Here is a 25,636-nt window from a genome sequence, read left to right as displayed (position 1 = left end):
CTATTTTATGCAATTGTATAATTTTAATTATACATTTAATTGAAAATTATCATCTTCCTATTTTACTAGCTACTAACAAGCAACTTTTAAACAATCGTATAACATAACATTTGTGAAATGTTAAAAATTATGTCATATTTTTCCAAAAATCCACCTTGTGTTTTTAAAAATATATCTTATATATATATATATATATCATATTATATTTAACATACCATCGTACACCAAATATGCACGACTTATTAACAAACATTTGTCTCAATGTTTCAGTGAAAATAAACATATAAAGATGATAAATTCAATACTACATACATGATCAGTATTTAACTACAACTGTGATCTGTATTTATCTTAGTGAGTTTGAATCCTGGAAAGTAAATCAGATTTTAAATGGCGCTCATTGGTGATTAGAGCTCCTGAGGGCCCCTCACATGGTCCATGCGGGCTACCTGGTGCCCACGGGCACCGTGTTGGTGACACCTAATATACAGCATAGTAGCCACCGACTGTAGGTGTGTTTGTTTTTAGGATTTTTGTTCAGTTTGTTGCATTTGGTTATATATATATATATAAATGTGGAAATGCAGAATAATAATTAATAAATCATTAATTGTGGAAATGCAATTTTATATAATCCGTCAGTCTGCTGTGGCTACAATAGTAGCTTACCACCACTAAGTGTGGAATTAAAGAATATTGTAATGTAAAGTTTGTGTGCCTAAATAAAACGCTATAATCCAATGCATTATAAATAAATACATATAAAAAGCATACATAATTGAAGTAACAAATTAATAAATATAAACATATGGTAACACAGACAAGTATTTAAATATTTTTGTATTATTTTTTTTGCAATTATTTATTTATTCAAGCATATATTTAATTATTTTTCTTCATTTAATTCAGCATTTATTTATTTATTTATTTATTCAGTCAAAAAAAAAACAAACAAAAAAAACATATTTGTGATGGTAAAGTTATACTCCTTTATGTAAGATGCCATGGTTCTCATCGACTATAACCCTGTTATCACTACCGATTAATGACGCTGAACAGGTATGAATGAGTTAAGAGAGACCAAATCATGAATGAATTGAACTTATACGAGGCCTACGTCATGAGCCTGCGTCACAAATCCCCCGCGGAAGGATATTTCTATTTATTTTTAGCAAGGAGAGTAGTTCCGGGATATGGAACTACTTCCTGGGAAGGAAAGGAGGAACGGAAGAAAACCACTGAGGCGTAAGGTTACGTAGTAAGACGTCGGAGTTACACGTCGGTAATGGCAGGTGCACAGTGTCTAAAAAGAGTAAATACGTGGCGAAATATGGCATAACATGTGGTTTTATTACCATAACCAACAACTCAGAATAACAGTCGACATACCCTGAAACGCACAGAAAAAGTCAGGGTAAGTAGAGCGAGTTCGGTTTGTCACACAGTCATGCTAAAAGCTTCATGTAGCATATGACGCTAACAGCTGACAGTGCAAACATACATTGACACAACAAATGAAGCGTTTTGTTTTTAAACCCAAATCTGTTTCACTTTTCCTATAGCTGGCTCTATTGTTCAACATTTACTTTATATGGCTGCGTTTATGTGTTTATCCTCAAATGACGTCAGCTGATGTTTCACATGATAATTGAGTAGATTGTGTCATGCTGCGTATTGTGCACTTGCTTGTTGTTATAGTGAAGGTTAGTTTATATTGTCTGTAGAATGCAGCTGCACTCACTACATTTTAAGTCATTTTCAAGGTAAATATTTGATGTAAAAGCTGCACGTCATTATTTCAGGGTGATACATTTCTGCTATGTCAGGTACTGTAAATAATATGCAGTGACATGTACTAAAGTATTTTTTTCCAAATGAATATTTTAATGAAGCGACTGCGTCAGAATTGTGAGTTTTTAGTTATTTTTATGAATTTTCGGGAATTTAATTTGTTATTTTGTGTGTTTTAATTCATTGTGTGTTTGTTTTGTCATATTGTGTGTTCTTGTTGGCATTTAGTGTATTTTTCTGTCATTTTTTTGAATTTTTGTTGGCAATTTGTGGGATTTTGGAGTCATTTCCTGTGCTTTTGTTGTTGTTTTGTGTATTTTTCTTTAGTTTGTGAAATTTTGATTGCATTTCATGTGTCTTTTGGTGTCATTTTATGTATGTGTTGTGATTTTGTGTGTTTTATGAGCCCCTTTTTGTGTATTTTTGGAATCGCTTTGTACTATTGTTGACGTTCTGTTCATTTTGCTCTTTTGTTTTGTTTTCTAGTTATTTTTAAGGGAGTTGTTTTTGAGGTCACACTAAAATAACCAGAGGGCCACAGTTGGCTCCCATTTTTGTATTTCTTACATTCCATTGAGAAATAGTAATGCTTTGATGGGTCTAAGAGGAGATGAAAGGAGCTAAAAACCTTTTCCTTTAATGAGATTAAGATAAATTGTGTTGTCCTATTGATTGACATCTTCAAACATGTCTATACATGTAGACTTTGTCCATTCCTGTGAGTGCTGACCACTGTGTTTCAGCAAACAAGAGTTTGACGTTGACACCTAATGAATAGAAAAGATAACGGTGTTTTTCCACTGAGATGGAAATGCAAGTTTTTATATATATGTTTTTCTGTTGCATTCCATGTTGTTAGTAAGATATAGGGCTGGGTGATTTTGCCTTAAAAAAAATAAAAATTTTAGTTTCAGTTCTATTTTAATTTTATTTTTTTTTTCAGTGCACTTAAAAATGACTGCTGACATCAGATATATTGTCAAAAGTGCAACTTTATTGCTGTGATTGTCCTCAAGACTTAAAATGCATAGAACAATCCCAAAAGAAAAAAAGAAAATGAGGCTCTGTCATTCAACAATTTCAAGCTTTAACCCAGATTTAAGCAAAAAGTGCAACAGCAACTTCACAGTAGCTTAAATTTAAGAAATCAGATAACTGCATATTTTATAACATTATAATTGAAAAATAATAAACTCTTCCCTTAACATCTCAGCGAATAAAAGATTAAACATGCCTGTGGCACACATATAGCTACTCAAAGGTAAACACATGTAAACAAAGAGGGGACTGGCTCACATCGCTCTACGGTAACCCACAAGGATGGAATGTGAATAAGTCAGAAAAAACTGTGGTGGGGAAGAAAAAAAATAATTTTTTTTTTTTTTTTTTTTTTTTTTTAAACCTCAAATTTGCACAATGAAAATATTTCTTATCTACAAATTTGATCAAATATTTTTTTCTTTTTTTGCCCACCCCTAGCGGGAAGAATATTTTAATATAATTCCGCTCTTCACTTTGTTGATTATTCAAGTACACATCATTATTTATGTGAAAAGTCAGCTAACCCCCAACTGTTAGTAACTGGTCAACCATTAAAACAGTTGACATTACTAATCTATCTATTGCTTGACATGTTTAATAATGTTTTCAATAGATTTGGGTAGTGCTGTGGGATATGGACAAAATGTTATATCACGATATAATTATGTATCCCAATTAAGGGTGCAACGATGAGTCGACATTGTCGACAAAAATAGATAACAGAGTTAGTCACCGACAAATGTATTTGTTGACAATTGTCGGTTACATCATCAATGTCTTCTTCAAGCTGTGGATGGAGCTGGACATTGTTTTTTCATGAGGAGTGGCTCATCCACCGTCTATATGTGCTCACAGCTGTATGCGTGTTATGGACGTGATTAGAGGGAGTTTCAGGGAGATATATCGTCAAAAACATTCCCACTGGTAAGAATATGTCGCTGTTACCCGGAGCTCAGCGCTGTCGACGCCGCTCACACACGTAGCTCTGCTCCTCACAGTTTACCTGAAGCTGTGAAGAGCACCGATAGATCACATTAATTGCATAAAATGCCAAATATTGTCCGATCAGTATAGCGGATCAGATCGGTGTAAAGCCTACTGCTTACGTCCTTACAGGAGTGTAGTGTAAAAACCCTGACCGCCTCCTGAGCATCTAGCAGAGCTACACTGAAAGCATTTGGCCCTGCTCCAGGCTTTAAATTGATTTCTTGTTTTGCTTAAGTCCTAAATCCCCTATTTAATGCTTAAAGCCTTCTGCTGGAGTGAATAATTTGGCACCCTGTATGTTTAATAATCAGCTTATTTTGCTCACTGTGGTTGTTACCCTGTTAACACAGTATTTGTGGTTTGTTGGTGGGCTCTTCAACTTTAATTTTATATAATCATCGTGGAGAATATAGTGACCTTTTTATGTCAATTTTCATAGCTGAACCTTAGATAATGATAGTTATTGAATGTTTGTGTAGTTAAAAAATGCACTAAAGTAAACAGCATAATATATTAACTGTCAAAGGTTAAGACTTTATATGTATATTATCGGTTTAATAAAAAAAATTAATTCAGCAATATATTGTGATATTTCACCGCGCGATTATCGTATCAATCCAAAAAATATCCATATCAATTTTTAATCATGTTTTTAAAACGTAAAAACCATTTAATTCTCCTAACGTATGCATAGCATGTAACCTTCTGGTTACTAGGTGTCAGTGAACCACATCAGACATTGTTAAACTACCTCACTAATCAATGCATTTTAGCTTGGAAGATGATTGCACTTTATTTTCATAGAACATACCGGGAACTTTTATAGATGCATATGGTTATTTATTTTATTTAATTTATTTTTTTTAAAGAATTTAAGAACTTAACAGAATCAGAATCTGTTGTAGAAGCAAAAGTTGAACTTTTTTGAAAAAAATAATTTGACACTTTGATATACACTTGTTTTTGCTATTGGTACTTGAATTATAGTTAGTTACCATTTACTCTCTAAGTTTAAAAAAAAAAGGAAAAAAAATGTATTTCATACCATTTAGTACTAGTAGAGGTACTCCGTGGTAAAACAGGTTCACCATCTTGTTTTGGTTTTGCATTCATTAAAAGGTAAGCTATATTCTGTTTTATTTCACAGGTTGAACATCTGTTAATGGGCTTGTTGCATTTGTAGCATTCCTTCAGCTGTCTACAAAATGTCAGGTGTGTATGTCTAGTTTGGTAGGAAACAGATGTTGATGTCAAAAAATCCGTTAGAGAAAATTGATGTCATGTTTCTCTCTTTAGGGACTTACACTCCAGCCCCTGGGGGGCCCTTCTCTGCACTCACACCAAGCATGTGGCCCCAGGACATTTTGGCCAAGTACCATAATGTAAGAATATGTTGTGCATTTATAACTTTTGTAACACATGTAGCTTCATCAGATGTACGTTTAAAACCAACAGGACTGTACTGAGGTGATTGCAACACAGTTTGGAATATGGCAGGGGTGTCAAACTCAGTCTAGTTCATGGTCTAAATAAGGACCAGTTCCATCACAAGTGGGCCACAGGTTTTAGGTGGGAAAACAAACATTTTCCACATTAATGTGCCTAAGTTTGCACTTCCAATTATAAATTAGACATAAACTCTGGAAGGCATCAACAATGATTATTTACTTTTTGACCAATTTTTATTTAATTCCAGAAGATTTTGTGGAATAATTTAAGAAAAAATTCAGGATTTTGGAAAAATTACTGAATTTTTTGGTAATTTACACAAAGATTCATGTTTTCTCTGTCATTTTCACTTTCTCCAGTGGGCCAAATCAGATCCTCTAAAGGGCCAGATTTGGCCCCCGGGCCTTGAGTTTGACACGTGTGGCATATGGGAATGGGCTTAGGAAGGAGAAATGCATGCTTTGACACAGGCATTGTACTTTCCACAAAAGCGATTAGTTTATGAATAAAATATAATTGTTTGAACTAGTTATCTGTTTGCATTAGGGGTGGGAACCTCTAGGTACCTTACTATGTGATACGCAATACAAAGGTCACGATAGCGATTATCTCACGATATGACGATATTGCGATTATTGATATATTGGTCAGAAATCAATCTACGATAGCCTTTGATATAACAAGAAGAAAAAAAAAGATTAAGTGAAGAAATACAATTTTTATTTTATCTCTCTGAAAGACAATACATTGAAAAAGTGTCCTATGAACAGTGACACTTTTTTAGTGCAACATTTCTGTAAATCAGTGTCTACATACCAATGTAAATGAATAAGTATCTCCAATAGTGCTTTCTGTAAACAAAAATTGGGTCTTTCTTACCAGTGACACATTATAGTGCAGTATTCCATTAAACAATATATTGGTTCCTTCAACAAACAGTGACAAAATTTCTGTGAAGACCTACCTGCACATTTTAGTGAAAAAGCAGAAAAGGTTTTGAAAATAATAAAATAAATATTAGATAAAAAAATATATATATATATATATATATATATATATATACATACATTATTACTTTTAAAATCGATACTTCAATCATGTGAAAAAATATTGCGATATATCGCCGTATCGAGATATTGTCACACTCCGAGTATGCATGAATGTGTAACAGAATGTGAAACCAAACTCTCCTATGGTTCAGTATATTTAAAGAAATGCCCTATTATTTTTTTACATTTCTTTATTTATTTTTTCATTTAATGATATGTAGCATGAATGATGCCTCTAATGTCATGTTTTTATTTCACAGAAAGACCCATCTGAGCAGTTTGAGCACCGATATGATGAATTTGGCTTCAGAGTAGAAACTGAAGGTATATTTTTGTTACCCATACATACAATACAAACTTTGTTTATCTTTTAGAAGAGTTTTTCTCAATCAACTGGTGTAGTTTAAGGTTTCTGAATGTGAATTGTGAAACTTGAATTTTTAGAGAAAGCTAAATCCTGGTCAGGAAAGTGTAGTGCTAAAATGTGCCTCAACATAATCATTCATCATTGAAATGTTTTTGAACTGTGGAAGCAAAATCCATGCATTTAGGGGATCAAATCAATCTAGTAATTGTAAATACTGATTAGCTCTGACGTAGTATGTTGATGTGCACTAGTTTCAATAATTATAGAGGAAAGAAGAAAGAGAAGATAGAGGAAGAAAAAACTGGAATACAAATTAAATGAGAGCCTGTAGTGAGAGCACCTTAGACTTGGAACAGAAGTGACATAATTAAATATGATAACATAAGGTCACTTGAGTCATTCTAACTATCCACCCAAAAATGAGTTTGAATGTAACAAAGAACCAAATGCAGATAGTTGTTTTGTACTAATTCAGATTGTGAGGAACCAAAGACCTGGCTTGGAACAGAAGGATCTCCGCAGCGTGAAGACCCTCAGCAGAGACTCAGGTGGCAAGCCCACCTGGAGTTCACCCACAACCACACAGTGGGTGACCTAACATGGGAGCTCATTGACCCTGTTCTGCCACGCTCTGATAGGCTTCGTTCTCTGGTGCTTGGAGGAATCCCTCACAGCATGAGGCCACAGGTAAGTCGACCTGGAGGCCTAGAATCTTTTTTTTGTGAATTAAAGGGTTCTTTAAAGTTCCCCGTCAAGCCTTAAAGGGATCCTGCACTGTTTTTTTTTTTTACAAATATGATCTAAAACCTTTGAAATGTCCTCATTAGAAGATCTATGCCTAACAAAATGCATAATTTTGCACCATATTTGTTTTATTAAAGGTTTGGGGATGATGTTTAAAAAAAGAAACGCCCTCTCCACATTTTGAAAAAAAACGCAAATACGCAACACGCCTACGTGTGCGGGAGAGCGTGCACGAGCCCCGTTTTCTTCGTGCACAGCTCTGTTTACAAGTTGGTGTGGACATCGGTCATACAAGCTTACCTTACAAAAGAAGATTTGCACTTTTCCCACTATGTCAGACTCGCCACCGGTAAGTGAAAATCCATTTTCAAAGGACCCGGTGCGCACCGGGCACAAGCACGTACGGCGGCCTTTCGTAAACATGATTGACAATTAGGAGGACCAATAGTCTTATAGTCTTGATGATCCACCCGGAAGCTAAACATCGTCTACAATATCTTTAACTTTTAAAAATGGGACTACTTAACAGTTTAAGCCTGTGTTCCGCCTTTTTGAAATCACATGATTGATGTCACACGGCCCCACTGCCTGTAAATATCTCAATGTTTTCTATTGGAGTGAAACATTCAGCCTGTTTGTTTTTTAGATCATTTAGCAACTTTTTCAGTCAATATGACAACTTATGTTGCTTTTGGTTGCTCTAAATAATCAGGAAAAGTTGAATATGCTGAAGTAACCCTCTTTCAGTTCATTTTGTCTTCCTTTTTTAAATATATGTCAAAGTTTCATTTATTCGGACAACTTTTTTTCAGGAAATTTGATCTCCTGGCATGTTTCCATTGTCAACTGCCAGTCTGAATAAACAAAACCTTAACATATATGTAATACTCTTTTGTTTACCGAAAGGGGATAAAAACAGTTGTGATTCGGAAAAAAATATTTGACCGCAGGGAGTGACAGTTCCAGCTCTGCGGTTTGGTAGTAGACAACGAAGCAGAGAAGAAGAGCTTTCCTAAGGGACCTCTTTATCGTCTTTTTGTAAACAAAAGAGGGTTGCATCAGCGTCTTTAACTTTTGCTGTTTTTTTTTAGAGAAACCAAAAGCAGCACAAGTTATTTTGACCGAAAAAGTTGCTAAATAATCTAAAAAGTAGGCTAAATGCTTCACTCCAATAGGAAACAATGGGATGTTTACAGGCAAATGAAGCAGTGTGAACATGTGATTTCAAGATGGTGGAACACGGGCTCTAAAACGGTAAAGTAAAGTAAAGTAAAGTAGTTCCATGTTTAAAAGTGCAAAAATAATGTTTTAAGCATGAATCTTCTAATAAGGACATTTCAAAGGATTTAGGCCGTATTTGTAAAAAAGGATCTTTTTAAGTCATTCACTCAATGTCACCTTCTGATAGTTGTGGATGCGTCTGTCTGGAGCCCTTAAAAAGAAGAGGACCACTGAGATCTCATACAGAGAAATCATCAAAAACAGCTCCAATGATGATACAACCACAGCTAAACAGGTATAATAATGTACTCTGTAAGTGTATGGTTTTATCAATATCTTGTGGATGGAACATGGAATAGATAATGACTAAACTTTGATGTGTTTTCTTGTTTTTGTTTTAGATTGAGAAGGATTTGTTGCGGACAATGCCAACCAATGCTTGTTTCAATACTCTGACCAGCGTTGGCGTGCCAAGGCTGAGACGAGTACTGCGAGGCCTAGCCTGGCTTTATCCAGACATTGGATACTGTCAAGGCACTGGTATGGTGAGTGAAAATTGTCTGATAAACTCTTAAATGTCCTTGTATATTTAAGCTGATGTTGCACAGAGAAATTGCCCCTTTTTTTTATAGTATAGCTGTAATCTTAAACACATCCGTGGGTTGTCCATCTCTAATTCCTTAAAAGGCAGAGTAATTAGATGCTATTATTGGCAAGCTGCAGAAGAGCTCAAAATGATCCTATAAAAAGTACCATATTTTCTGTGTCAAAGAGCACATCACTGTTTATTCCGCTTTGGAAAAAAACTATTTGCCTTGAAAAATCCACGAATAGGCAGCTTAGTTATTTAAACCGCAGCCCTGCTTGTTCTGCCATGAATTGGCTTGGACCAATGATCATTAGCACCTTCTTAAGCCAAAAGTGCCTCTTGTATTAGGTGGTTGGCAATCTATTGGCTACTTGTGGTCAGAGGTGGGAACAATTCACTACTTATCAAGTCATGTCACTAAAGTCCCAAATCAAGACAGTCAAATCCAAGTTAAGTCTCGATTCAAAGTTATTGAAGTCCAAGTCAAGTCAAAAGGAAAGGCAAATTTATATGTATGTAAATGTATAGCGCATTTCATACACCAGGCAAATTCAGTGTGCTTTACATGATCAAAAAGTGAAACAGAAAACATTCAACAGCTTAAAAATCAATAAGAACATTAAAATCAGCAGCAAAAAACATTTAAAATCAGCAACAAACACATTACATCGACAACGTGACCAAAATCTCCCTCTCAATCATACGCAGTAGAGAAAATGTCTTTAACTTTGATTTAAAAATGTTTACATGTGATGCTGACTTCAGCTCTGCCGACAGTTTGTTCCACTTCTTTGCAGCATAACAACTAAACGCAGCATCACCATGTTTGCTGTGAGCTCTGGGCTCCACTATCTGACCTGTGTCCATAGATCTGAGAGACCTGCTGGGTTCATACCTGACTAACATCTCACTGATGTATTCTGGACCAAACCCATTCACAGATTTATACACCAGCAGCAGAACATTAAAGTCTATTCTGAGGCTGACTGGGAGCCAGTGTAAAGACTTTAAAACTGGAGTAATATGTTCTGACCTCTTTGTTCTGGTTAAGACCTGAGCTGCAGCGTTCTGAACCAGGTGTAGATGTTTGATACTCATTTGAGTCAGAAGGCCATTACAATAATCCAGTCTGCTGGAGATAAAAGCATGGACCAGTTTCTCCTGATTTTTGTCATGAATCTTTTCAAAAGTCCTCAACTTTAATTTACAAGTCTTAACAAGTCATGAGTACATAATGTACCACAGCTAGTGCCATTTTACAGAGAAACTTTATTCAACTGATACAAACAATGAGTTACTTGAACAGACTACATATTTGTCTAATAATAGTGATATAATTGTAACATAATGCTTTTATAAACAAATCTACCCAGCATGTTTTTAGATTTTAAAATTTTCACATTTCCTCTGTTAATCAAACAAACCATAATCATACTGGGAAATAGAACAAGGTATAATTTTTCTAAATTTTTCTAAATCAATTATTAATCAAAGTATAATCTTTAAATCCAAAGGATATCACTCTTGGAATGATTTTCTCACCTTGTGCACACACGTCTCAGCCTAGCTTGATGTTTTCAGCTGCTTCCTGATTGGCTGTCAGTTTGTTTAAAGGTGGGCCTGTCAATCAAAGCCCTGTTTACCTTCGGATGTGAGTGCCGTCCCTCAAGGGTTTGAGCAGATTATTGCTCATTAATAATATTTGTGTATTATACAATCTTTTGTCATGGAAGGGTAAGAAGTCAAGTCTGCCTGAGTCAATAAACTCAAGTCTGAGTTAAGTCACAAGTCTTGCTGTTGTGTTGCAGGTCCTTTGTGATTTTGTCGAGACGAGTCTAAATGCATCAAATTAGTGACTTGAGCCCACGCCTCTGCTTATGGTGCCCTTCAAAGGATTCAGCTAATCAAATACATACAAGCCCTCATCCCTCCCCTTTATTGAAGATCAGCCAATGAAATATTGCACTCCTAACACATGGTTTCGACTGTTAATGGACTAATAGTTTTCAGCTTTTCTGAGCTTAACTCAGAGTTTGTGTCCAGCTCAGACTCAGGTGCTGTGTCTTACTGCCACAACCCTGAAGCCCGACTGTATGACTTCTGCAGTCATTCGCTCCCACACACTATTTACCTACTCGAACAGCTGATCATAGGAGACACGTCACATCCGTCCTGTGTTGGGACCTGTTTTGCTTCTATTTTTGTTTTTGTTTTCAAAATGTTCCGAATTTACACGGCAACATTTTCAAAATGGTCTTTGTTTACATGGGACCATGGGAACCATAAAAACATTGATGTAGTGTTTTTTGCGTGGTTATGCACTGTACTGTAAAATAAGCATATGTCCAGAGACACTTCCTATAAACAAGTTAGAGTCGAGCTTCAAGCGGGCCTACAAAGTTAGACCTGACCCGGCCCGTGAATGCAAATGAAGCCGATCCCTCTTTAAGCCCCAAGCCATTGCTGCCAGACACTATTCAAATGCGTGCGCTGTGTGCACATATAACCAGGGCTCGAGACTGCGACCAAAATGATCGCCTTTGCGAGTATTTTTTCAGTGTGCGCGAGTGAAAATTTTATCTGGTCGCATCCGTGCGTATGTGTGACCTTATTTTGTGACGGAGCGGCTGAGCGCTTTGTCACATCCCACAGAGTGCACTTCTCTCTCTCTCTCGCTCCACGCTGCGGGTGAGGAGACGGTGCACGCTCACGTAACTTGTCTGCGGGTAATGCAACGGTGAATGTGCCGAGTATAAACACCAATGTGCTCCTTTGCAGTGCACGCTGGAAAAGTTAGTGTAGAGCCCTGATAACACACACACATACCAGTAGACAGCCTCCATTCACCTACTCAGCATGCATCTGTGCGTCTTTCTTGCACTAATCAAAACATCACCCAACCAGTCATTTACCGTGCAGCGTTTGAGCCGAGTCCAACCATAGTCCTTGTTGAAAAGATAGAAATTAAGCCCAACCCCAGGTTTGGGTAAGTACTAGGGATGTAACGATACAACTTTTTAACTTCCAATATGAAACCGATATTGCAGCCTTGGCAGATACCAGTATTGTTTCGATACGGAATGAGCACGAATCATACATACATTTATTACTTATTTTGTAGTGTGGAATGTTAGAAAAGAACGATAGTCAACAACAGAAGGTTTCTTTGTTGCAGTGTGAACCACAGTTACCTATGGATAGAAGTGCTCGAGCGGAAAATTTTATCTGAGCGTTTACTGTATATCTATGAATTTTGATGCAGTCCGATAAAATCCGATATTCGTTTTCTGGCTGATAAAGGATCGATATCAATATCGGATCGGGACACCTCTAGTAAATACTGTATATAAAGCTCTAAGTAGGGGTGCAGCACTGTGATTCTCGTCAGAATCTAGTCCAGAAATATGTCTCCGCTGATCCTCTTGATGTTGAAGTAAATCAGGAGAAGTTGGAGAAGTTCAGTTAAATTCCACAGAGTGATGCACATGAACAGTGTTCCTCATTCTGAGGCGCTGCAGCTTCAGTGAACTTTCATGTGACTCAAAGTGTTGTTTCCTGGTTCACGCGGAGAGGGAAACGTTTTAAAAAACGTCCACTCTGGAGCTCGTTTTTAAAAACATCCATTTTCCAGCTCCAAAATGCTAACCCTGTGTTAATGGACTGACAAAACGCAACAAAACCGTGGCGTTTTCCCTAGAAAACATTGTTGTGTAAATAGGACCTTCATAAAGCAATGAGCATCTGAACACATTCACGTTTCCCACATATTCCAAAGCTCATCGTTATGTGTAGTTCACAGAGATATCCAGTTGGTGGTGCTGACACACACACACATATCGGCCACTCCCCGTTATTAGCCGCTTTTACAACTTTATACCAAAAATAGTGGCCTGTACGCCGGAAAATACAGTAATTGTCTTTCTCTCAAGGGCCAATTGTTTTCTTTTTCCATAGTTTTTTCTAACATTGATGGAACTCACTTCACACACAGTCACATTTTCCTGCTACCTTTCCATGTTCTCTATATGTCTCCAGGTGGTTTCCTGTCTGCTGCTGTTTCTTGAGGAGGAGGATGTGTTATGGATGATGTGTGCCCTGATCGAAGACCTCCTCCCTCCATCTTACTTCTCCTCCACCTTGTTAGGGGTCCAAACAGACCAAAGGGTTCTTCGTCAGCTTATAGTTCAGTATCTGCCAAACCTGGACCATCTTCTCCAGGAACATGACATCGGTAGGTTTAGACTTTATTAAGGTGCTCAGAGTAAAATGTATATACAATTTTTGAACAACAGTATGTCATTATTTATTTGTTTATTTATTTGTACACATAGAGTTGTCACTGATCACACTGCACTGGTTTCTGACGTCATTTGCTGGTGTGGTGGACATTCGTCTGCTCCTTCGGATCTGGGACCTGATCTTCTATCAAGGCTCTTTGGTGTTATTTCAGGTCACCCTGGGCATGCTTAAGATAAAGGTATCTGCATTACATTCACTGCTATCATTCGAATTTAGTTATTTTAGGATGATTTAAAGCAGTATTTTTCAACCTTGGGGTCGTGACCCCATGTGGGGTCGCCTGAATTGTCTAGTGACTTTTTTTGTTTTGCGTTGCCAACTTGTACAGGCCACTATAGAAGTGTGAAAAAATTATATTACTAACAATGTACACAACCAAATATCAGGTGTCCACGTGGCCTGGGCGATAAAATGATAATCATATATATTGCGATAGAGATGTAATTAATTTTATACCTTGTTGTTCGTTTCATGTCAGAGATGTTAGTTCAACCTTAAGTGTGCACTGATTTATTATTTACACAATTAGTTGCCCATTTTGTTTATTTAATGTTAGGGATGTAACGATTAATCGTAAGGCAGTTAAAAATCGATTCATAGGTACCACGGTTCACATCGATCCTCTGAAAATTGAATCGCAGTACTTTTTTTAACCGCTATATATTAATCCTTGCAGAAGCGGACGTGACGGGCGGAATCTGCTACTATTTTCTTTCTGGCCGCCATTTACTGTTAAACATGCTCATAAATGATTCTTTACTCCTTTAGCACCGAAAGAATATCTGTAATATTACATGAATATCTGTAAAAGTCAGGTTTTTCTATTAACTCTGTCTGCTAGCATAGCTTCTCTTCTTCACTGGTGGAATAACTGCATGCCAACCGACCACTGGGTTACCAGTGCCCTCTGCTGGTCTAAACAAATATCTGACGTAAATACAGTAAAATGACATTTTCAGTTGCACTTTTAAAAAGAAAAAGAACTATTACGCAGTTTTGAATTGTTTATTATAGAACCAGAATTTAAATTAATAGGTTTCTTCTTCACTTGTATTATTCCTTTATTTATTTCATTCAAGATTTATTTTTAGTTAAATTGCATCATTTTGAATAGTTTATCAAGGGATTCTTTTGACAATGAAAAATAAAAGGACAATAGTATAGTATTTTCCCCAAAAAAATAAAGGAATATTTTTCAGTCATTTGTCAACATTCCCATTTTGTAAAATAAATCGTGAGAAAATTGTATCGTGAATCCAGTATCGTGAATCGAATCGTATCGGGAGTTGAGTGAATCATTACATCCCTATTTAATGTCTATATCATGTACATTAGACAGTTTTTTTTAGTTTATTTAGGTTTTTGAAAATGTTTTTTCCATAGTTTTGTTGACCTCTTTTTATATGTTAAAGATTACGTATAAAATAAAAGTATTTAAATTTCACCTTTTTTCTTCTGGTCCTTATTTTGAAATTTGTAGTCGAGGACTATCATTTTTGTTTTTAATTTAATATTATTGTTGTTTTTTTAACTATTTATTAGGGAACTCATGAAAGTCAGAATTTTAATGTATGAATGGATATGTGCTGTGTTTTATTGGTTCTGTGTTTTATTGGCGCTCTGTCTGTAAAACTAACGGATGAATAAAGTGTGATTTGATTTGATTTGAATAGGTAAATAAAAAAAAAAAAAAATTATCGATATTGACTGATATGAAACACTTATATCGTGATTCATTTTTCAGGCATATTGCCCAGCTCTAGGTCCATGTAATCTTGAACGATTCTTTGTTTAAAAAACAATGTCTATATGATTCCAGGAGGAGGAACTTGTTGCATCAGAAAATTCCGCATCAATCTTTAACACTCTGTCGGACCTGCCGAGTCAGCTGAGGGACGGGCCCACGGTCCTGGGTGAGGCCATGAGGTTAGCAGGGACGCTTTCACAGGACACGCTGGAAGCTCACAGACACAAACACCTGGCCTACATCCTCAACGAGCAGGCACAGCTCAACAATGGCAACAACGCCACGCTCAATGCTCATCTTAACAAGGTCACTCATCATGGTCTCTGTCAAAGTCTGTTTTCTGATGACACCGTTTTAAGAATGATCTCTGTTCAGGTGGTGCGGAGACAGTCCTTGCGCAGAAAATCCACACTGACAACGTTATTGTTCGGGGAGGACGAGGCAGAAACCTTGAAGTCAAAGAACATCAAGCAGACAGAGTTGGTGGCCACCCTTAGAGAAGCTATAAATCGCACTTCAGAGCACTTCCATTGTTTAGACCCACGTCACTCTGCTACAGTAAGTTCTGCTGCTGGATTGATATCAATGTGTAAATGATATGCTAGTGCAAGCTAATTCTAGCTCATATTAATAGTATATATTACTAATGCAAATTTATGTTAATGCTAGATAATGCTAACTGTGCAATGCGGGGCAGCACCTGTGTCCTCATTTGCATTTTCTTTAGGAAATGCAAATATTCTAGTTCTATTTGTATTAAATTAAAGAGGCGTTTAAATGAAAACATAAATTGAACATGAGCAAGCTTTTATCGCATGATTACAGAAATTTTTTTATGTTAAACTGTAGAAAACTATATATTTATCACTTTTTGCTTGGATACTGTCGGGTTCTTACATATTTTTTTATTTTTTTTAGACGTAGAAGTGTAAACTGTGCTTCAATAATGTTGAAATTACTTGTTTTCCCACATAAAATCTGTTTCCCACTTGAGATCAAACTGCTCCATGTTTGGCCACTGAACTATAATAAATTTGACACTCCTCGGTTAGGTAGTGTGCAAAGACTAAGTACGTGAGAAATATCCGGATGTATAGTCATACTCAACCTCCCCATGATGCATTGCTTGCAGAACGTAAAATTGCTGAAAAATGGCACACAGGCGCATTTGTTAACAAACAGCTGCACAATATGTGCCACTTTTGGCTTTTTTTATATTTAAGGGACAGAATGTGTGTGTGTTCTGTAGTGTGGCTTGTTTAGGGGAAGGTCTGAGTTAGAACGCACTCATCTATCTGTGCTTTTCATGCTGTTCTGAGAAGCAGCGACTTTGTATTTTAATACAAAATAAGCTATAAAATTAAAATGTATCGAAATAGGCAATGTTATGTGTTTTTCTATATTGCCAAAATAGAAAAACTTGATATATCTTGAATCTTGATGTATTGTCCAGGCCTAGTAGACAGTATATACTCATTGAGTTTGTAGTGTATAGTACGGAGTGTTCCATTTTGAGCACAGCCTCTCTATGTTTCTGCTTTCAGCTAAAGTTGAGGTTTCTGTAAATGCTAAGACTTAAAACTTTTCTCCTTCTTCTGTAGGATTTGACACCAGACTACTCCATGGAGAGCCACCAGAGAGATCACGAGAACTTCCTTGTTGTATCTAGCAACAGACGGAGGCGAGCCAAAGCTTTGCTGGACTTTGAGCGTCATGACGACGATGAATTAGGCTTCAGAAAGAACGACATCATTACAGTGAGTCCTCATTAATTTATGTACAACTACAGTAACACTGCATTACTGGATGATTCTAGCTGTACATTTACATGCCTTTTATGATTTGTTTAGATCATATCACAGAAGGACGAACACTGCTGGGTGGGGGAGCTGAACGGCCTCCGAGGTGGGTGCTTTGATTTATCACTTCTCACTGGTTTACTACTGAATCATTAAGTCAAGTCCTGTTTCCAAACAGGTTGGTTTCCAGCCAAGTTTGTGGAGATTTTAGATGAAAGAAGCAAAGAGGTAAAGATGCTGTATGTTATGTGCTGTATGCAGTAATGTTTAATTTTGATTAGGGGTGTAAGGATACGTTCAACCAATAATTCCATTCAAATCCCGATTGTCCCTCAAATCTAAGATTGGGATTTAATGATGCACTTAACTCCTTTCATTTTGAATACACAGATCATATTTTGGAGGGAAAAGGAACATTCTTATTCTTTCTTTTATTTAAATTGCCCCCCAAAAAATTAACTAAACTATTTTCTTCTTATAAGCTTCTTACAAACCATTTAAACTCATAAACTGCACATTTCTTCATTGAACAAAATAAAAATATAAAAAGCGTTTTCAAGTTATAAATACAGCAATAAAATAAAGATGACTTTCTTTTTTCAAAGTGCAGCTTATTTTGTGTGTGCGCGTGTGCACATGAATCCATTCTAAATGAATGCGCACCAGTCCAATGAGAGTGGGTACATGGGCACAATACACAAGTCACATTAAAGCCTAACAAACATAAATATATCAGTCACACGTAGACGCAGGTGTGGCATGAGTGAAGCTATAGCGATCAGGTGACCTTCACTATCGATCACCGTCTACAGTGGCATGTAAACTCTTAGAAAAAATTGTTATTCTCATACTCGTGCAGGCGTGTACACGCAATGCAGGTATGTAAGTGTGTCCGGTTACAGTCACGACACCCGTCCATAGAGTGGTAGTGACTGCAGTTTTACGCTCTGAGTCAGATCATTGCTGTGATTGGACAGGATACAACACTCAACACTCATATACACTTACTGACGTGCACGCGTGTACACGCCTGCACTCGTAAGCACCTAATATTTTTTTCTAAGTGTTAACGTGTCACACAGATGGTGATCTCTAGTGAAGGGCATCTGATCGTTATAGCTTCAGTCACATCACACCTGCCATTACACCTCACTGCTTAAATTAAGTAAGTTTAGTGAAAGTTAGGCAGGCAGGTACACGTGCGATGGACCGGTGCGCATTAATTTAGAAGTGATCCACGCCCCATAGCGTGCGTGCGTGAGACAACACCCCATATTGTTTAATCAGAGTATTGAAGCTCATACTGTGCTGCATCCATTTTAATCCCCCTTGTTTGTATCGATTTTTAGCCGATTTTGGATATATCCTTACATCCCTAATCTTGACATGCGTCTCCTTTAAAAGTCAGAGTTCTCCAGTCACTCGGCATCATGGGTATTGACCGTTGATCTTGTGCTTTCTCTCCAGTACTCACTTGCAGGAGATGATTCTGTGACTGAGGCGGTGACTGACCTGGCTCGAGGAACTCTATGTCCAGCCCTGAAGGCCATCTTTCAGCACGGCCTTAAAAAAGCATCCATACTGGGAGGGCCTTGTCACCCTTGGTTATTCATCGAGGAGGTACGACAGAGGTTTAGTCTAATCTGTGTTGACAACAGATATTTAATCGTACCGATCGTATCAGATTCAGCTTGAGGAATGTACTTTCTTATGTCTTTCCCTCAGGCTGCGAGTAGGGAAGTGGAGAGAGATTTCAACTCCGTCTACTCAAGACTGGTGTTGTGTAAAACCTACAGGTAAAACACATGTACAGGCCTTTGCATTCAGTGGTGGTTTTGTGAACTCCTTGTACTCTGATACATTGATCCCCACCCACAGTCAGAGAGGCACATGAATGTCATTTTTAATTAAGATAAGCTCTGTAGCTGTAAACAGGGATTTTTAGGGGTCTTCACCAGTTCCATCAAATGTGTAACATGTATTTTTCTTTGACCTTTACCAGGTTAGATGAGGATGGGAAGGTTCTCACACCTGAAGAACTGCTTTACAGAGTAAGTCGACTTTTTACAAATGTATGAAGCAAGGATTCCTGCAGTCCATTATTCTCCTTTAAAATCGATTAAAAGTGTCTTATTGCCAAACACTTTGAACAGTTTTTAGATCCTATTTCTTTTAATGAGTACAAAGTGCATTAATATAATTAAAGCTGCAGTAGGTAAGTTTCTCTTGGCTTAATTTGGTCAAAAATCACACAATCACCTTTGAGCATATTGTAATTCATAGTGTTCTGAGTGAACATTGTAATTTTGCATCTTCTCTTGGTTCTGTATATGAAGTTTAGAAATCCAGGAGAGTGATGCGACCTCTCAGCCAATCAGATCTTTTTACTAACAAAGTGCTGACTAAAGTCGATGCAAATTCACGTCCTCTGTAGTAAAGTACAATGACGGAAATACCAGCAGCAGAAGCCTCACAAAGGTTACATGGCAAAGCAAACGATAAAAGGAAGACTGACATGGAGAAGCAACAGTCTAAAAGCTTTAAAGCAGGGGTCAAACCCATTTTATTCTACTTTCAACAATTTGAGATTAAAAATGACTGCCATCATGTGATTTAAGAAATTGGAAAACTGAGCCCTGCAAATATTGTGGATTTTATTAGATATTTTTTGTATCTGGAGGGGCTGAGATATCTACAACTGAATTAGTTGGTCATTTACAAAATGTTTCATGTTTTTTCTATAATTTTTACTTTCTTGAGCATGCCGAATTTGATGCTCTAAAGAGTCGGATTTGGCCCTCGGGCCTTAAGTGTGACACACGAGGTCTAAAGGCACGAACATACGAAAGAGCGGGCTGCTTTGAGTGCGCGCAGATCTCCGTGACTGCGCACTGTCTGCATCACGTACTGGTTTTTAGAAAGAGAGCGAGAACAGATGGGATAAATCGCTTGTAAACCTAAGAGAAGCAGTCTTTATGAAGAGTGATGTATGTTGGTCTGAGCTGATATCACTGCAGCATCTTGTGTAAGCTGTGTGGGGGGGAGGAGCTAACAGCAGCAGGCTCTATGCAGGGTAGTTACTACAGACTGATACGTGAATTCATGTCAGTGTCTCTAAAACATCATAAAAATCTCCACTAACAGAAGATAAAGTCCCTACATTTGTTACGAGTCTCTATTGAATAAAAAGTTGCTTGGAGCTCCACAGTTACTGTATGTGCATGTTCACAAGGATACCGGTAAAAAAACGATAGGTTTAGAAACAGAGAGGGGAGGGGGAGCGTAGTTGTTTCTATATAAGTCTCACAATTCTACTTACTGCAGCATTAATATCTTCTGTCTGTTCCTTGTAGGCGGTGCAGTCCGTCAACATGAGCCATGACTCAGCACATGCTCAAATGGACGTGAAGTTTCGGTCTCTTGTTTGCGTTGGCTTGAAGTGAGTTTTCTTTTTCCAAATGTCTTAAACATGTCCTTTTTTGGAAGAACAGACATTTGATAATATTTTGTCATTTGTGGTGTAAAGAGGAACCTTTTTTTTTTAGTTTTGACAATGTTTGTGTTTCTTCAGTGAACAGGTCCTACACCTGTGGTTGGAGGTACTGTGTTCCAGTATGGCTGCTGTAGAGAAATGGTATCATCCATGGTCATTCCTACGCAGCCCTGGATGGGTCCAGATCAAGTGTGAGCTCAGGTAACAAAACGTCTGATACCAACAACAAACTGGTGGTCGTTGAGGCATTTTGTTGACCACGACTGTTCATGTCCTTTCAGGGTTCTCTCAAAGTTTGCCTTCAGTCTTTCCCAGGATTGTGAACTACCCGAGAAGAAAGAGGTGATTCACGAATGAAATAACAGCAGCTGTATAGAGCTCTATATGTGATTAATCTATGGAAAGAAACACCTGTAACTGTGACTTTCAGAAATCGGCTCTTGTGAAAGCAGAAGTTGTGGATGTGTTGGTTTGCCATCACCTTTTTAGTTGGGATCTTTAGGTAAACAGTCACACTTACTGTAGTTTAGTGAACACTGTAGGATAGACAGTACCCGTTTTGTGGAATCATTTTACACTTTTGGTGTAAAGTGATGCATTTGAAAGAAAATCCCTCATAAATTGTGTTCTGGGTTTTACGTTGTGCTTTGCAAATATTTTTTTTTTACCTGTTAAAGCAGACGTATAAGCTACTTTTTTTTTAATTTAAAGTTGAGGGTGTGGCCGATACGGCAGAGCGCTCTGTGTGTAGATTTTTCAGTCAGTTGCACACACGTCTAGTGAAAGCGTCTGAGGAGGCAGAATAATATTGACAGTCACCCCTACAGTGGAATGAATTAACTGTAACAGCCACTGAACATCACGGTGAACTGAATGTTCTCAAACCAGCTTTGTGTAATGTAGAAAAAGTGAAAGCTCTCACAGTTATTAATAATGTAATAATGCGATGTGTTCTGTATGCAGGATGGTGTTTGAATGAAGGGAAATAGCGTGGGAGTGGCTGTAGAAGTCATACTTCTGTTGAATATTTGCCTAAAATAAGACATTTGCTTGAATAAAAAGCAAATACTAGTAATAAATTTCTGGACCGTGGAGCGGTGCGCACGTATACATTTACAATGGGAATTTCCCATAAATTTGCAAATTACCGGAAATGGGGGGTGGGCCCCATTTATGAAAAAAAAAAAAAAAAAGGGTCCAAGCGTCTCCTCATATTCATTCATAGAGTATTCATATCAAACTGCATTCCCATCTAAAGAGAAATAACGAAGGAGTAGTCATTTTGGTGCCTCCATGACACTTACAGGGTAATGGACCCCATTTATATCTTGGTATGTGCCAATGATTTGGTACCACCAACCATCGTAAAATTTGACTCGCAAATAAATGAGAAATCGACTTTCGTTTTTTTTCTTTTGGGGCCCGAAAATTAGTGTACACAACAACAACAACAACAAGAAAAAATTGAGTGCCGTTTTGAGTCTGGTCACCCAGTATCATGTACTGAGTTTTTTATATGTGTATTGGGTTGGATTAGGGTTAGGTTTATAATATCAGTACAGTGGTAAACTCAGGACGTGACACCGGCCTAAAAATCTGTAAATGATAGATGTGGAGCAGTAAGGAGGAGACTTCATGTGGAGATGAAAACTGATCAGTTGAAACTCATCAGAATACACAGAAATCTCCTTTACAGCTAACGGGAGTATAGCAGACCGCCTACCTGCCAGTTCTGGTTGGCCGAGCTGTTTGAAGGGCACTCTCATCAGCCAATAGGATGTGGCCTATGTCACGGAGCGGCCTTTACGTGGATTTTTCTTTGAAAATTCCTAAATTATTGGAATACGGCCAATATATATTGTTTATAGTATTCCATGTTGGTGTTTGATCATAGAGTGCAACTATACAGCAATATGGTGTACACTTTAGGACATCCTCAGGTCTCAGAGTGACTCTCTCTCTCCCCCCTCCTTCTTTTCCCCCCCCCGGGACGGGTATCAGGAAAACCTCTGTCATTTATCAGACCAAACAGACTCATGACTCAGCAAAACCGTCTTCAGAAAGGACGTCACTTGTCAAACCAAACACCATCAAATGACACGACCTCAGGCATCAGACTCAAAACGCTGTAAAACACAACTTATAATAATAATGCATTGGATTTAAGACACCCAAAGCACTTTACAGAATTAAGACATTATTCTTTCACTCTGCACATAGTGGTGGTAAGCTACTATTGTAGCCACAGCTGCCCTGGGGCAGACTGTTTGAAGCGAGGCTGCCATAGTGCGCCATCGGCCCCTCTGACCAACACTCACACACTACATTCATACTCCGCAATGTGGATGAAGTGCCTTGCCCAAGGACACAATGATAATTACCACTGGAGCGACTGTCCCTCACTGTGGCATCTGGAATTCTCAGTGGTTTCCATCCAACTACTAACCAGGTTGGATGGCCCCGGGGGAAGACCCAGGACACGCTGGAGAGACTATGTCTCTCGGCTGGCCTGGGAACGTCTCGGAGTCCCCCCGTAAGAGCTGGAGGAAGTGGCCAGGGAGAGGGAAGTCTGGGCCTCCCTACTGAGGATGCTGCCCCCGCGACCCGGAAACGGCTAAGCGGAAGAAGATGGATGGATGGATGGATGGTTAAATGAAACATTGATATAACTTAACCTTTAAACATAAATGATTAATAAAATAACAGCTTTCAACTTACTCTTGTATCCGAACAGGCACATATTGATGACATCATGTGTATATCCGGTTTCTTCAAAAGACAACATTATGTCGTGTTTTATGTTCTGAGGCCGTTGAATCTGACGACTTTTATTTTGAAGCCTGAGGCCTTTTCATCTGACGGAGGTTTTGATGAGTCATGACTCGTACACCGGTCTTCCTGTGTGATGTGCTGTGGAAAGTCAATCTTTTCCATCTGTTCTTTGTTTTCCAGGAGAAGGAGCAGAAACCTCTGAAAGAAGGAGTTCAGGACATGTTGGTGAAACACCATCTGTTCAGTTGGGACATCGACGGTTAAACACAGCAACAATGGCTCAACCTGCCTCGTCCTTTTGCTCCCATAAACACATCTAATGTCTCTCTGTAATTATGACGCTACTGTCCAACAAAACCAGTCCACCTGCATCACATGATCACATATTGACTGAAACGCTACCATTGTGAAGTGCAGCTGGTTTGTTTCTGTGGATGTGTGTGAACCTGGGAGATAAACAGGCGTGTGTGTGTGTGTGTCCCCCACTGTAATGAATGAAGGAATGTGATGGGCACCAGTAAAACGTACCATTAATTCTCCCACTCAGTGTAAGGTCATTAAAGGAAGGCCATTATAACACTATGATCAATTCCTCAGTATATTGTAAATAATCGCACTCTAAGACCTTAATGAACCCATAAAAGCTATTTTTGAAATTGTTTCCCTCAGAATCCTAAAGTTCAGTGAATATTGAATTGAACTCCAGCTGACACACATTAAATATTAAATTATCTGCCGTTGTCTGAATTAATGTCCATGTGGCAGACTGGGTTTGTGTTACATAAACTACATGTTAATTCCCTTTACTTTCTGATATTTTTTTATTAATTATTAATTGAACCCATGTAGGATGTTTTCCTGATGCTCTTCTTGATAAGTTCTCAGCTCATCACTAATAATTATTTAATATTTTGCTAATTTTATGTTGGGTTTTTTGTGTGTTTTATTTGGTATACAGAGCTTAATGTGCTCCTAAAACTTAATACAGGTTGGGGACTGACTAATTAACCATATTAAATGATTTCACTTTGTCAGATTCACATGTTTGAGTAGCCAGACTTTAGACCATCCTACCCTAAAGGATTTGGTGAAGCACTCTAAAGATGATCCACATTCCACCTGTAATGTATGTGACTGATGATACCCTTAAGCCTGTTGGAAATATGATGAAGATTATGTGGAGAAAACCAGCATGATAAACCCTTTTGAGAACTTCTTTCTGCTTCTGCTCAATTATTATTATTATTTTAGGTGGTTTTATCCATGCAAACATTCACATTACAATAAGATGAACTGCAAATAACATCCATCCATTATAATCATCTCCATTTGTTCTAAGAATCCCAACATAGTTTTTAATTTGAGGTTTCGTCCTCTAAGTCACTTTAATGACGCTTCTAAAAACAGGCTGTTTTAGGGCCTTTGTGTATATTCATGAGTGGGCGTGTCTGTAGATGCTGACTTAATGCCTCTGTCTTGTAGGGGGAGATCAGTGATCAACAGCGATTTTTTTTTTTTTTTGCCATCCACACACTTTTATGTTTTCAGCCAAAAAAAAAAACGGCACATTAGAGTAAAACGCATGGATATTTAGGTGGCTATTGTGATTGTGAGTCTTGACAAACGCTGCTGAAGGGTATATCTGTGCGGCAGCAGCAGCTGAGTAAACTCATCTGAGTTGGCTGTTTCAAACACCCACTGGGATGTTAAGCTGCTAAGTCACTTTCTTGTCATCCTCACTTTTACTAACCTCTCAGGAATAGTCCATTCTAGATGATCGTCCATTGTTTTATCCAACCGCTGCATCGTATTGGGTGACAAACGTGTCAGATCATGTCAAAGGCGACACGAGGCGATATAACGGCTACTAAAAATGGAACTGATATTGTGAGCAATCACACTGCGCTTTGGATTATGCTTGTTACGGTGCTGGTTCTGGGCCCTTTACATAATAATTAAAAATAGTAACAGTAGAAATCATGGAACTCCCTGCCCCGGTTACATCATAACCCTGGAGGCTGCCCTCCATGGGGGACCTCTGTGGCCCTGGGTTATCCTCCTCCTGATAGGTGTGGAGGGAGACCTGGAGAGGGAGGGGAAAAGGAAAATAAAAACATTTAAAATAAAACTTTATCTTAAAAAAGGAGGTATAAAGGAGGCATGTGGGCGAGGTCCCCCTCATACCCTCCAGTGTCTTGATACAACTTTTTCACTTCCGATACGATACCGATATTGCAGCCTTGAGTGTTGGTCGATACCAATGTCAATACAATCCGATACAATATCAG

At 38.0% G+C, this 25,636-nt stretch overlaps 1 protein-coding gene across 1 annotated transcript; it reads left to right on the top strand.

Annotated features, from left to right (window-relative positions):
• The first annotated feature begins 1,208 nt into the window (after window positions 1-1,208).
• sgsm3 (small G protein signaling modulator 3) lies at window positions 1,209-24,564 on the top strand. The gene is made up of 21 exons (XM_028455638.1): window positions 1,209-1,414; window positions 4,967-5,031; window positions 5,116-5,201; window positions 6,578-6,641; window positions 7,160-7,371; window positions 8,837-8,944; window positions 9,051-9,194; window positions 13,274-13,469; window positions 13,570-13,715; window positions 15,357-15,590; window positions 15,660-15,842; window positions 16,886-17,041; window positions 17,135-17,189; window positions 17,262-17,311; window positions 18,551-18,703; window positions 18,809-18,879; window positions 19,086-19,134; window positions 20,437-20,522; window positions 20,655-20,777; window positions 20,858-20,918; window positions 23,529-24,564. The coding sequence occupies exons 2-21, from the start codon at window positions 5,025-5,027 to the stop codon at window positions 23,610-23,612; spliced, it is 2,268 nt and encodes a 755-aa protein (XP_028311439.1). The 5' UTR covers window positions 1,209-1,414; window positions 4,967-5,024; the 3' UTR covers window positions 23,613-24,564.
• The last annotated feature ends 1,072 nt before the right edge of the window (window positions 24,565-25,636 follow it).

The sequence above is a fragment of the Gouania willdenowi genome, chromosome 8 (assembly GCF_900634775.1).
Source record: "Gouania willdenowi chromosome 8, fGouWil2.1, whole genome shotgun sequence".
Classification (NCBI taxonomy): Eukaryota; Metazoa; Chordata; class Actinopteri; order Blenniiformes; family Gobiesocidae; genus Gouania; species Gouania willdenowi.
The sequence above is the reverse complement of the archived record's forward strand: the minus strand, read 5'-3'. Positions and strand labels throughout refer to the sequence as shown.